Source organism: Miscanthus floridulus, chromosome 2 (assembly GCF_019320115.1).
Source record: "Miscanthus floridulus cultivar M001 chromosome 2, ASM1932011v1, whole genome shotgun sequence".
Classification (NCBI taxonomy): Eukaryota; Viridiplantae; Streptophyta; class Magnoliopsida; order Poales; family Poaceae; genus Miscanthus; species Miscanthus floridulus.
This window is the reverse complement of record NC_089581.1, coordinates 181,473,277-181,486,964: the sequence shown is the minus strand read 5'-3', so window position 1 is coordinate 181,486,964 and position 13,688 is coordinate 181,473,277. Positions and strand designations below refer to the sequence as shown.

At 48.5% G+C, this 13,688-nt stretch overlaps 1 protein-coding gene across 2 annotated transcripts; it reads left to right on the top strand.

Annotated features, from left to right (window-relative positions):
- The first annotated feature begins 354 nt into the window (after positions 1–354).
- On the top strand, positions 355–10,272 carry LOC136535952 (peroxisomal nicotinamide adenine dinucleotide carrier-like). 2 transcript variants are annotated; one of them, XM_066528402.1, is made up of 11 exons: positions 356–760; positions 842–919; positions 1,027–1,101; positions 1,183–1,313; positions 1,562–1,616; positions 1,713–1,823; positions 8,904–8,972; positions 9,051–9,158; positions 9,440–9,508; positions 9,602–9,656; positions 9,813–10,272. In XM_066528402.1, exons 1-11 carry the CDS (start codon positions 680–682, stop codon positions 10,013–10,015), a joined length of 1,035 nt encoding a protein of 344 aa, XP_066384499.1. In that variant the 5' UTR covers positions 356–679; the 3' UTR covers positions 10,016–10,272. The 2 variants fall into 2 exon arrangements, with proteins under 2 accessions (XP_066384500.1, XP_066384499.1); XM_066528403.1 differs by lacking the exon at positions 9,440–9,508 and having other exon boundaries at positions 355–760.
- The last annotated feature ends 3,416 nt before the right edge of the window (positions 10,273–13,688 follow it).

The following is a 13,688-nucleotide window of genomic DNA, read 5'->3' as shown; positions in this document are numbered from 1 at the left end:
TATTTGGTAATAATTGTCCAATTGTTGACTAATTAGGTTCAAAACGTTCGTCTCGTAAAGTACAACCAAACTGTGCAATTAGTTTTTGATTTCGTCAACATTTAGTACTCCATGCATGTACCGCAATTTTGATATGACGGGGAATCTTCTTTTTGCATAGTGCCAAATTTGAGAAATTGGGGGAACTAAACACCCCCAGAAAAGTTCCATTTTACAGAGGTTAGAAGCACTGTACTTTGGAGTTTCAAAAAAAAAAAAGCACTGTACTTGGTGGTTGAAAGTCTGGACAAAACCATTAAAAACGCGTGCGAACTGCGAACTGGGTTTTAAAACAGGCTGGTGTGCCGTGCCGATCACACAGGAAGGCACACAACACGGCAAGCTGCAGCTGTCTTCTGATCTGAACTCTTAACGAAAAGAGAGCACGGGAGACGGGGGACCCCGGTGGGCGCGCCGAGCCGAGAGCCGAGTCGAGTCCACTCCGCCACGCCCCCGCCCCCGCCCCGTCCTCCGCTTCCGTCTCCCACAATCCAAGGAGACCGAGAAGCAGGCGGCGGAAGCAACCCGTTGGGGGGCGGCGTGGAGTCCAGTTTTGCTCGGCTCGCCGCTGTGATCCGCCGGCCGGCGAAGCGGGGAAGAGAAGGGGGCGGCGGGGATTGGAGAGTACGAGCAGGGGGAGATGTCAGACGCTCTGATCAACGGCCTCGCCGGCGCTGGCGGCGGGATCATCGCCCAGCTCCTTACCTACCCGCTCCAGACCGTACGTGGCTTGACGCCTCGCTGCCGACCTTAGCCCTGGATTTCTCGGTTGCTGAAATTTTGAGGTTTTCCTCGGCGGCAGGTGAACGCGCGGCAGCAGACGGAGCGCGACCCCTCCAAGCCGGCGTTCAAGGACGGCGCCGCTCGCCAGTTGTACCTGGTCCGCGTCCTTCCTCTTCCCTCTTCCTCGTCTGAATTTTTGAGTGATTTAGCCTGATCCGGGTCTAATGCTGCCCGCTATCTCTGGATTTTCCTCTGCTGTGGTAGGTTGTGAAGAATGAGGGGTGGGAGCGCCTGTACGGCGGGCTTATGCCCTCGCTTGTCGGCACCGCTGCCTCCCAGGTTGGTTCATTTGCCAGCTTCATTCCTCACTTTGCGAAGATTGAGATGCTTCTGAGTCGTTGCTTATTGTGTTACTGTCAGGGTGTCTACTACTACTTCTACCAAATATTCCGGAACAGGGCCGAGGCAAAGGCCCTTGAGCGATCCAGGAGAGGGCTAGGCGATGGGTCTGTCGGGATGCTCCAGTCTCTCACTGTCGCTGCGCTGTCTGGGTAATTGGAATTGGAATATAGCTGAGCACCTTCTGTTGACTACTAGAAAGCAGTGCATTCAGCCTGTTCGTTCGGATGTGGCTTGTCGTAAACGATCGTAAATTTTCAGCCGGAACAGTATTTTTCTCTCACACAAACCAGCCAACAGTACTTCTTCACGAACCAGCAACCGGAGATAGTTGCTATCACTTTTGATCTTATCGATTTTATGTGCTCTTGCTGCCTAATTTGTCTGTGTCTTTTTGTAGCTGCGTCAATGTACTGCTCACAAACCCGATTTGGGTTGTTGTTACACGAATGCAAGTGAGCATATCTTTCTTCTCTGCTACCTACTTTTAGTGCAGAACTGGAAATCATGTGGCAGTACATTTGAGTATTGATATTTCATTCTGTTTGCAGACTCACAGAAAGGCAAACAAACAGCAAAGTCCTCAGGGGTTGACATGTGCTCTTGACAAGACCCTTGAAGGTGTTGTAACTGGAAACACTCCATACAAAACAATTGATGTTGTGAGTATAACTCTCCTCGTTTCTCTTGTAGGAAGAGATACTCTGTTCATAATTAATGTCTTATATCAACTACATCAGGACAATCTTTATAACTTTGTGTAGTTTGTTGTATCAGAAAGACTATGCTCATTCTTCAATTCTAGATGGATTGCAATTCAATAGTGCTTCTCTATTATTTTCATCCCGAAGATTTGTTTTTAGGTTTTGCTCTTACACTAGGATGAATATCAGATTTGTTTTTAGGTTTTGCTCTTACACTAGGATGAATATCAGTATGTTAGTTTGCCACAGATAATTTATACCTATAACTTGATTGTATGCTTGTCCCTTTTAGTTGCTCTTTCTATGCTGTCAATTGGTCATGCATGGTTGGGTAGAAGTTGGCAATGTTATGAATTTGGTAGGTTATCAGCCTGTTTTTTCAGAGGGTTTCTCCCCTAATTTCCCATGGTTTGTTAGTTGAACAGGAAGAAGCACTAGACAACTACTTGATATTTCCTGAAACCAGTACTGTTTTGATGCTATGCTCACTGCTAGTTCTTGTATTGCATGGCAACATGCACCTCGCTTGAGCTTATGGAAATAAAGTGGCTTGAATTTGAACTCTACAAATAAATTATGATGTGCTAAATGCAGGGGGCGTTTGTTATTTTGAACTCTGCTTTGACAAGACAGTGCAAATGTGAAATTCAAAACCTCTTTGACTTCAAAAACGGTGGATGTAATATACTCCCTCCGTCCACAAAAGAATGCAATTCTAGCATAGTATCAGGTCAAAGTATCTTTAGTTTGACTAACTATAAATAAAAAAAATCAGTACTTATAATATCAGTAAGTATCATTAGATTTTTCATGAGATATATTTTCTTACTATACTTATTTAGTGTCATAAACATCAATACTTGTACCTATATATTTGGTCAAACTTTAGACATGTTAACCAAGAATGCACCTAGAATTGCATTCTTTTGTGGACAGAGGTAGTATATGTATTGCTGCCCTGCACAGGCAAGCAGTAAGCTTACCAGCACACACACACTCACTCACTATGGCTAGAGGTAGAAGAAGGGATGAGCACAGCACACACACAGCACAAACACCAGCGTTGGTCAGGCTCTGCCCTTCTGGTTTGTGGCAACTGAACTGCCTTTTCTCATTGCATAGTGGTAGAATATATACAACTCATGTACCAACTATAAGGTACACATGAGCATGGCTGAGTACAGCCCCAACTACTCCTAGTACTACAAGTACCTTGCTTAGATCAGCCCACTACCAACATGGCTGATGTAGTTTCTACCAACTACTAGTACTAGATGGCCTAATGCCTTACAAGCTACAGCACTAGAGAATGGACAGCCATGCTGACCAGTTCCTAATCCTAATCTGCAGCAAAGAGAGAATTGGGGAGCAGCAGATTATGTCTTACAATTCTTCGCCTAATGCTGCTGCTAACCCGAAGCCTTGACCTCATCCATGCGAATCATCTTCCTCAGCTCCATGAACCATAGGCGCCCGAGTGACTTGGTGAGGATGTCAACAAGCTGTCTGCCGGTCTCACAAACTCGATGACGATCTGCCCTCCATCGACGCAGTCCCGGAGGAAGTGGAACTTGCTGTCGATTTGCTTGCTCCGGTCGTGGAGGACAGAATTCTTGGCGAGGGCGATGGCGGGTTGATTGTCCACCATCAGAGCTGGTGGGTGAGCTTCCTCGCCGGTTAGCTCGCCCAGCAGCTGGCGCAACCAGACAGCCTAGCACGTCGCTGTGGCCGCTGCGACATACTCCACCTCACACGTCGACAGCGCCACAATCTTCTGCTTCAACGATTGCCAGGCGATGGGGGCTGCTCCAAGGAAGACAAGCACACCAGAGGTGCTCCGTCGTCCGTCGATGTCGCCCGCCATGTCTGCGTCGCTGAAAATAGTGAGCTCCGGCTCACCTTCCTTTGCCTTGGGGGGTGCCTCACTGAAGACCGTTAGCCGCAACCCACCCTTGCCACCACTCTTGGGGAAGATGATCGCTTGATCGAGCATCCCCTTGACGTAGCGCAACAACCTTTTCACCGCCGTCCAGTGATCCTCACGCGGTTCCTCCATGAACCGACTAACATACCCGACCGCGAACGTGATGTCCGGCCGAGTATGCGTGAGGTAGCGTAGCCCGCTGATGATGCTCCGGTAGCACGTCGCGTCCACCTTCGCCGTCGTGCTGTGCTTGGACAACTTCAGCCGCTCCTCCATTGGAGTTGCGCACGGCTTGCACTTCGCCATGCCGCTGTGCTCCAGCAACTTCTCCGCATAGGCGCGCTGGCCCAGGGAGATGCTCTCCGTCCCTTGCCTCACCTCCATGCCGAGGTAGTAGGAGCGCGCACCGAGATCGCTCATATTGAACTGAGCCGTCATCTCGTGCTTGAATGCTTAAATGTCTTCCACTGGCGCTCCAGTGACGATCAGATCGTCCACATACACGCCGACGACGAGCTCCTCCTTCCCTTGTCGCCGTGTGTAGAGCGCGCGCTCTGTGGCGCAGCGAGTGAACCCAAGCTCGCCCAAAGTGACGTCGAGCTTGGTGTTCCATGCCCTTGGAGCTTGCCGAAGCCCGTAGAGCGCCTTGTGCAGCTTGAGCACCTTGTGCTCAGCGCCCTTGACGACGAAGCTCGGAGCTTGCTTGACGAAGACCTTCTCCGCGAGCTCGCCGTTTAGGAATGCAGACTTGACGTCGAGGTGGTGGATACGCCAATCCTTCGCTACTGCCATGGCCAACAGCAAGCGAACGGACTCCATACGCGCCACCAGAGCGAAGACTTCCTCGAAGTCGATGCCCTCGCGCTAGACGAAGCCTCGAGCGCCGAGCCGAGCCTTGTACTTGACAATGGCGCCGTGCTCGTCCCGCTTCACCTTGTAGACCCACTTCAACCTGATCGGCCTGCAGCCCACCGGTGGATCCACCAGCTCTCATGTCCCATTGTCCTCGATCGTCCTCATCTCCTCCAACATCGCCCGGCCCCAATTGGCGTCGCGTTCAGCCACTGTGAACGTCGGCGGCTCCTCTACGCTGACAAGGAGTAGCTCTGGGTTATCCAGAAGCCGGCTAGCCAGCCTAGGAGCTTTCCCTTCGCCAACAATGTTGTCCACCCGACTGAACCGAACCTCCTCGCCGTCATGAAAAGCATCCACGAACTCGTCGATGTCGGTGGGTGGTGATGCGAACTCTAGTGGGGGGTGTCCCCTGTGCTGCCGTCGCAGGGGACTGTGGTGGATGTGAATGCGCCGCTGCTGGTGGAGACTGTTCTCTAGCAGCAGCCTGCTCTCCAGAGCCATCATCTCCTCCTTGGATCACCAGGTGCTCGACAACAAATGTGCTGCTAACACCAGCAGCTTCCCCGGCGCCTTGATCCTCCCAGTCCCAAGCAGCCATCTCGTCGAACACTACGTCCCTAGAGACCACCACCTTGCCCCCCTTGGGATCATCGAGCCGATAGGCCTTGCTGTCCTCCTCATAGCCCAACAGCACCATGGGTGTGCTTTTGTCCTCCAGCTTGCCGAGATGGGGCTTTTTGTTCTTGACATGGCCAACGTAGCCAAATGTCCTGCGGAAGGACACATTGGGCTTGCGTCCATGCCAAGCCTCGAACGACGTCTTGCCCTTCAAGGCCTTGGTGGGCGCGCGGTTGAGGATGAACACCCCCGTGATCACCGCCTCTCCCCAGAACTCCGCCGACATCTTCTTAGCCTTCATCATCGACCTCGCCATGTTGACCACCATCTGGTTGCGCCTCTCCACCACACCATTCTGTTGCGGCGTGTACAACGCGGTGTGGTGGCGCACCACACCTTGATCCGCGCAGTACGCTGCAAACTCTACAGAGGTGAATTCGCCGCCATGATCAGTCCGCAACACGCACAACTTCTTGCCGCTCTTTGCCTCCACGCGCGCCTTGAACTTCTTGACCGCCTCCGCCGCCTCGTTCTTGCTCGTCAGGAGCCGCAGCCACATGAACCGGCTGCAGTCGTCCACGAGCAAGATGAAATACTTGCGGCCTCCATGCGTCGCTGACGTGATCGGCCCACAGAGATCACCATGGACCAGCTCGAGGGCCTCCGCCGCGCGATACTTCACCGTCTTCGGGAACAACAACCTTCTTTGCTTCCTAGCCAAGCAGCTGTCACACAGCTCGCCGGCGTGCTCGATGTGAGGCAGCCCAGTCACCATCTTCTCTAGCCGACCAAGAGCGTCGAAGCTGATATGGTCATACCGGACATGCCACAGCCATGGCTCCTCCGTGCGCCGTGCTGCCAGGCAGATGTGCTGCTCGACCTTCAAGTAGAGCAGGTACAGTCGGTTCCGGGATCTCTTCACCCTGGCGAGGAGGCGCTGCTCCCGGTCCCTGATCCTGAGAACGTCATCCTTGATCAGCACCTCGCTGTCGCGCTCATCCAACTAGCCAATGCTGATGATGCTTGAACGCAGTTGCAGGATGTAATTTACATCCGTCAGTGCGCGGTGTTGGCCGTTCTGGCACATGAATATGATGGTGCCACGCCCTCGGATCGCCACCCTTGAGCCGTCACCGAACTTCACCATGCCGGTCATGTTGTCGTCGAGCTCGGAGAAGGTCGCCTTGGAACCCGTCATGTGGTTGCTGGCGCTGGAGTCCAGGTACCACCGCTGCTCTTGCTCGGTGCCCACACGTCCGAGGTGGACTTGGGCACGCGGCTCGTCGAGGTTGATAGCCTTCAGAGCCTTCCCGTGCTCCTATACCTCCATCACCTCTCCCTTCTCCTTGGCCTCAACGTCGTGCAGTGCACAGAACGTTGCCATCAGGAGAGTGGCCTCATCATTATCATCAGGTTGCACCAAGTGAGCCTCGGCCTTCTTCTCCTGCTTGCGGTTTGTGCACTCCTTTGTCCAATGGCCTGTCTTCCCGTAGCGCCGGCAGGCGTTGGGGTCGATCTTTTTCTTCTTCTTCTTCTCCGAAGAAGCCTTGCCGCGGCGTTTGCCGTCGCCACCGTGGCTGGTGAGGCTTCCTCGGATTTCTTCTCCTTCATCCGAGTAGCCCACTCCTCCTCTGTCAGCAACAGCTTGCCGCTGTTCGTCGTTGTTGTGGCCTGCTCCATGCGCTCGTCCACCGCCCGCAGACGGCCAATCACATCCTCAATAGTGAGGGTGGACATGTCCAGGATAGTCTCTATGGAGAGAGCGATCTGAATGTACTTCGTCGGCACAGAGTGGAGGTACTTGGAGACCGCCTCTTCTTTGTCGATAGTGACACCGTGGCTCCCCAGCTTGCTGATGAGCGACTGCAGGCGGAGGGAGAAGTCCTCCACCGATTCATCATCCTTGAACTTGAGGTTGGCGTATTCTTGCTTCAGCAGCTGGGCCGTCGCCTTTTTCGCGCGATCGGAGCTGACGCGCATCGCTGCAATGGCCTCCCAAGCCTCCTTAGCAAACTTCTTCACACCTAACGGCTCCCAGTACTCCGTAGGCACAGCAGCGAGGATGGCCTCTAGCGCTGACATGTCGTCTTCTTCGTTGTCGGTGCCCTTGTCAATGGCATTCCAGAGCCATCGGGCTCTGAGCTTGAACTTCATGGTCACCGCCCACTCGCCATAGTTGGTGCGAGTCAGCGTCGGCCAACTGGTGCCGCTGACCTCCCGCACCGTGCGCACAACGACCTGTCGTGGCTGGGCAGCCCCAGCAGCACTGTGCCTCCCGCAGCTCCGCTGCTATCGCCCGTCTCCGAGCCAGGTGCCATCGTCGCCGGCGATTAGTCCGGCGACGCAGACGAACTTGTACAGCTCCTATACCACTTGATGGTCCCTTGCTGCCTTGCATAGGTAAGCAGTAAGCTTACCAGCACATACTCACTCACTATGGCTATAGATAGAAGAAGGGGTGAGCACAACACACACAGCATAAGCACCAACGTTGGCTAGGCTCTGCCCTTCTGGTTTGTGGCAACTGAACTGCCTTTTCTCATTGCATAGTGGTAGAATATATACAACTCATGTACTAACTATAAGGTACACATGAGCATGGCTGAGTATAGCCCCAACTACTCCTAGTACTACAAGTACCTTGCTTAGATCAGTCCACTACCAACATGGCTGATGTAGTTTCTACCAACTACTAGTACTAGATGGCCTAATGCCTTACAAGCTACAGCACTAGAGAATGGACAGCCATGCTGACCAGTTCCTAATCCTAATCTGCAGCAAAGAGAGAATTGGGGAGCAGCAGATTATGTCATACAGTATACTCCAACCAGTCAATGATCAATCAAAGCCAGATGATTTCATTTTGCATTTGAGGATGGATGGACATCTAGGGAGCCATATTGTGATAAGACTGGAGGAACAGGAGAAATAACATTAGTTTAGAAGACTAAGAGTAGTGCGATCCAAATGCAAAAAGAAATCATTTGGCATTGATTGATCATTGACTGGTTGGAGTATACTAAGGTGCGACACTGATGTAAGGAGAGGTAGGGTTGGCCGAATTTGACATGGGAGGAGCGAGGAGTCAGTAAAAACGGAATTGAAAGGGTGGAATACACCTAAAGAACTGTCCTTGGATAGGCATGTGGGGATCAGCTATTCACATGCCTGAAACATGAACATCCTTGGCATGTGGGGATCAGCTATTCACATGCCTGAAACATGAACATCCTTTAGATCCCCTAATAATATCATTATTATCGATGACTTAATAATACTTTAAGCCCTGTTCGAAATTAGTGGGCATATTTCATTTCTTTAGGGCAAGACTTTGACCACAATTTGTCCATTAATGTCTTGTGATACAAAATCATAATCATAAGTAAGAAGTTTTTAATATGAATCTAATGATGTCAATTTTGAAATCATGTTATAGTAAAGAAATTATTAACCAAAGCCTTGTCCTACCGAAACAAAATACACCTACTAGCTTCAAATGGAAGTAGTATATTGTTTGCTCTTTCTTTTCCCTTTTTTTTGGTAGCATGTTAGGAGCTCTAGCCTACCCCAACTTGCTTGGGCCTAAAGGGCCTTATTGGTGGTGGCGGCGGTGGTGGTTGTTTGACTAGGTTTAACTCCAGTTTCAGGAACTGTACAAAGAAGCTGGAGTTCTCGGCTTCTGGAAAGGGGTAATTCCGGGTCTTATCATGGTAAGTCACTGTTGTTCACCTTTTCTGTTGCTTCTCAGTCATACCATGGTGCTATTTTACAATTTTATCTGCTAGTAGGTTAGCAATCCTGCAATTCAGTTCATGCTGTATGAGACTCTTCTGAAGAAACTGAAGAAGAGACGGGCCTCTAATTTGAAGGGAGCTGATGGACTAACTGCTCTTGAAGTAAGCTTTTGTTTATCCAGTGGTAGAAATTACCTCAAGTGATTTATTATGAGTTATGACAAATACCAGGTTGCATAGCGATTGTTTACTGTATTGGGGTCTGAAGCCCTGAACCTATTGTAAAAGTGACTTGAAAGCCTGGTTGTCCGGGACATGTTTGGTTGCTCTATGTTTGACTCTAGATGTTAGAGACAATTTGGCACTGTCATCTACCCATCTATACTAGTATTCCTATGATTTTGATAAAACTCTAACTTCACATTTCAAACATTCTTATTCAGATTTTTCTTCTTAGTGCCGTTGCGAAACTTGGTGCAACTGTCGTTACATATCCCCTTCTAGTTGTTAAGGTGATTAATTAGTGGATTGGTGATAACCACAGTTGTCCACTTGCATATTTGAGTATATATTCCACATTGAGCTTCTTTTTTTTCTTCCTGCAGGCAAGACTTCAGGCGAAGCAAATGATTAATGATGACAAGAGGCATCGCTACAAAGGTACCGTAGTCCTCTACTTTTCATCTTTTTTTTTTATTCAGGTCCCATTTGTTTCTGTTACTGGCTTTCTATTGAAGAATATTTAACTTGCCACGCCATTTCTTGCTGTTACTGATCAACTATTGAAGATCTTAATGTGCCATTTCTTGCCCTCAGGTACATTTGATGCATTCACAAAGATGGTACAATATGAGGGTCTGACAGGGATGTATAAAGGAATGGGCACAAAAATTGTGCAAAGTGTTTTTGCTTCTGCTTTGCTTTTTATGATCAAGGAAGAGCTGGTGAAGGGTGCTCGACTATTGGTGACTGGTAACACTAGTCTGGTTAAGAAACTACCATCAAAGCCATCAAGATGACCTCCGGCCGTCGCAAGCATTAGTATATCTTCCTAAGCAGCCATTATTATTCACATAAACTGCAAAACAGAGTCGACAAGCTATAGAGGTCGCCTCTGCTTTGGAGATATCAACTGTAGGTTACACAATAGCCAGTATGATTATTGTAGGGACCAAAGACTATGTTGGATAGATTATTTGTATCATTTATGTAAAATGTATCCTGGAAGATTGAAACAGAAGGAAATAAATAAGCATGATAATTTGAACTTCGGTCATCTGTTCTGAACTTCTTATTTCCTGACTTGCTTTTACCTTATGGTTTGTGCAAGGGTGGCAGAATATCTGAAAAACAACTATCATGAGAATGCAATCCCCAGTCATCTGTTAGGTTTCTTGACCTGCATGAACTTGTTTGTAGCCTTATCGGTAAGGAGACGCATGCAGTTGGTTATCATCAGGAAGCCAAGGGAAAGTAGAACTTCTGATTATTCCTTAGAACTTCTGATTATTCCTTTTTACCCTTTATTTATCCTAGCTGTGCTGAAAGCATTGGGCACCTGCAGGTGAGTCTGGAGGTGCAGTTGCAGCTGACTTTAAACTGCAGAGTGCAGAGGAACGGTTTCGTCCCCTGACCGTCCCGTGTCAACCAGTTTCAGCAAACTGCAAGCAAATAATTCACTTAGCGCAGCAAAATGTCTCATCAATACGTAGTCCTTTTTGGAGATTTATTTAGTATTGCCTTTCAATACTTGTAATATTAATGTTTTTTTTAAATAGTCAAACCTGAAACGAGCGACAACGTCCTCCTCCTTTTTGGGTAGGCACTTGGGAAGTCGGGGGGATTTACATTTTTACCATTAGTAAGATTGGCGCTTATCCGATTATCACTCTTAGGATGACACTTATAACTTTGCCAGATGAGAGAAGTTTGAGTTCTTCATTTACCACATTTGCGCATGTGGCAAGCCACACCAGGCCGATACACTGGCGCCCAGTCAGCAAGCGCAAGTAAAATGTCATCGCTGCCCCTGCCCATTTTCTTCATTACGCCGCTCCGGTCCCGCCCTCGCTATCCCCTCGCTCATTTTGTCTCCCCCCCTCGCCGCCGACACGTTCTTCTCCCGCGCCGCCGCCGCCGCCTCCTCCTGCTCCCCTCCCGCCATCCCTGCGCCACGGTGACCATGTCGCAGAGGGCGGAGTCGTCCAGCGCCAGTAGGGCATCGAGGAGGCAGGAACGAGGCGGGAGCTCCGTGTGTGCGCATGTTGTAGCGTATCCGGTCGGTAAAGAAACTAGGCTTCCTTTGATTCAATGTCCGGATTGCCATCTGGCCCGTGTGATCGAGCTTCGCGTCAAGCAGGACACTCCCAACAAGGGCCGGAGCTTTTTCAAGTGCCCCAGGAATAGGGTCAGTTTTGCTATGTCTCCATCTCTCTTGCTTTCTTTGTTTGAAATCTAGAGTTTAACAGTCATAAAATGGTGTTTGCAGAATCCAAAATTGTGTGGATTCTACAAATTCTAGAAGGAGTACCTAGATGAGCTGATTGATAAGAAGATCGTCATTATCAACTTTGAGGAGGTCGAGGAACTGGAAGAAGGATCAGAGGGCAGTGAATATGCTAACCATGAGGAGAAGAAGGACCTGGAAAAGAAGATGGAGAACCTGATGTGCAAAATGAACTGTTTCATTGTTGTTGTTGCAATTGTTGTGTTTGGAATTGTTGTTAGATCAGTTGTAATGACTTGATTTGTAGCAATATGTTTGAAAATAAATTGAACATGATATATGAACCATTTGCAATGAAACTTTGAATTGTGTTGTCCTATTTTCATCAGAAAGTGCTTAATCAAAACATTTGATAGTGAAGGCACATTCTGGCCATGCAAAATAAGATAGAGGCAAATAACAATGATAGATAGGGTACATTAAGGTTGCAACTCCTGGCCATTACACAGGTAGCAAATTTTGGGCATACAGATTGTGGCAGAATCGCCCAAAATAGCACGCTTACGAAGGTGCTCGTCTCCCACCAGACACTAAGCACCCCGAAAACAGGCTACCGCGAGCAGTATTCGTCGGGCACACCCCAAGGGAGAACCCGAAAGATCCACATTTTTCCCCAAGAATCCAATAATGAGAACGAGTTACAATACAAGTCCATTTCATACATCAGAGGTTCTTAAAAAGTACATTATTACATTACCAACTGTCAGAGTGCGGAACGATAAACAACATAATTTAAATAAACATCTAGCGATAGATGCGAGGATTCCGTCTGAGCCCACCAGAAGAATCCTCCACACAAAGGTATTTCTCATGCATCACCTGCAATAGGGGTAAATAAACCCTGAGTACACAATGTACTCGCAAGACTTATCTGACTAGTGGGAATAATTTCTCGACTCCAAGGAATATGAAAAGCTTTATGGTTTGCTGGTTTCTTTTGGGCAGAAAGCAATACTAATAGTGAGTCCTTACTTATGTTCTTATTATTAGCCGCATTAAGTTATTAGCTATCTAGTCTATATAAGCACATGTTCTACTTTCAAGCAAGAGTTGAGCAATCAGTTCCATTCCTTTTCTTTTCAACTTTCAGTTCTTACTACGGTGCTAAACCGTAGACAAGCCGTACCGGAACACCGGCGATTCGCAAATCAATGCCTTCAGCTGGGTGCCCTGAAGACACACGCCCTGCTTGTACCCCAGGCACAAGCAGGACTAACCCATCACTCTCCTGTCCTGGGTGTCTAGGTCTCCGTCTAAACTTGGACTCCAAGCCCCTACTCCTGAGTCCCAGACTCAGTGCGGTGTAAGGACCTCCACCATCTCCGCCTCCAATCAGTCGGTCCGAAAAGAGCTGGATCCACGACAAGAGAGCAACAAGTCTTCTCTGCACCCATACCCAAGTATGTGCTCGGGACAATAGATCTGTGACTTGCCTAGAGTCATATGCAACGACCGGTCCGTAATCGACATAGACAGGGAAAAAGTATAACCGAGCTATGCCCTATTGGCCGCAGGACACAACCCCTTACACCCACCAATATCCAAACCATATCCCTGTTCGGCCACCATTTATCTTTACAACATTTTATCATGAATGTTCATAATCATCACCTACTTGTGAGTAACGGTAGGTTACTCACGCTACCGATATCCTGAGCATAGCAACTACTCGACCTATACTAGTAGGACTCATAGGTAGATATATTTATGCATGTAGTTTTCATAAAATACCTATAACTTAAATACACATCACATACATACATATATATATATATATATTCAGTGATTATTAAAATAGAGGTTATGCACCGGGGCTTGCCTTGGACAGGCGACGGGTCAATAAAGTCAGCACCAACAGGCTCTGGGGCTCCCTCCTGCACGAGGATATCCTCCTTGTACTCCTCAATCACCTCGTCGTACTCCTGCTCGTCGACGGGCATGAAATCTACCAGCTCATGATCTACATGCATGAAATGATGATGCAATGCTTAGTAACATAGCAACAGCAACTCTTAAAATAAAGCTACATCCGTTTAACCACTAAGCTAGTGCTACTGACCACAGTATTAGTTGTCGATAACAAATTTGACGCATGGCATACAATATGATAACAACTACATGTATTCTTACTCCTAACGCTGATCTACGCTATATACGATAAAGCAAGGGTAATAGCTATTCCATTT

Excerpts from the sequence above, each read along its gene's own strand:
- LOC136535952 (XM_066528402.1), top strand. The coding sequence starts at position 680 with ATGTCAGACGCTCTGATCAACGGCCTCGCCGGCGCTGGCGGCGGGATC. Across the intron at positions 1,314-1,561 it reads ACTGTCGCTGCGCTGTCTGG|CTGCGTCAATGTACTGCTCA; the intron begins GTAATTGGAATT and ends GTCTTTTTGTAG. Across the intron at positions 9,657-9,812 it reads CAAGAGGCATCGCTACAAAG|GTACATTTGATGCATTCACA; the intron begins GTACCGTAGTCC and ends TCTTGCCCTCAG.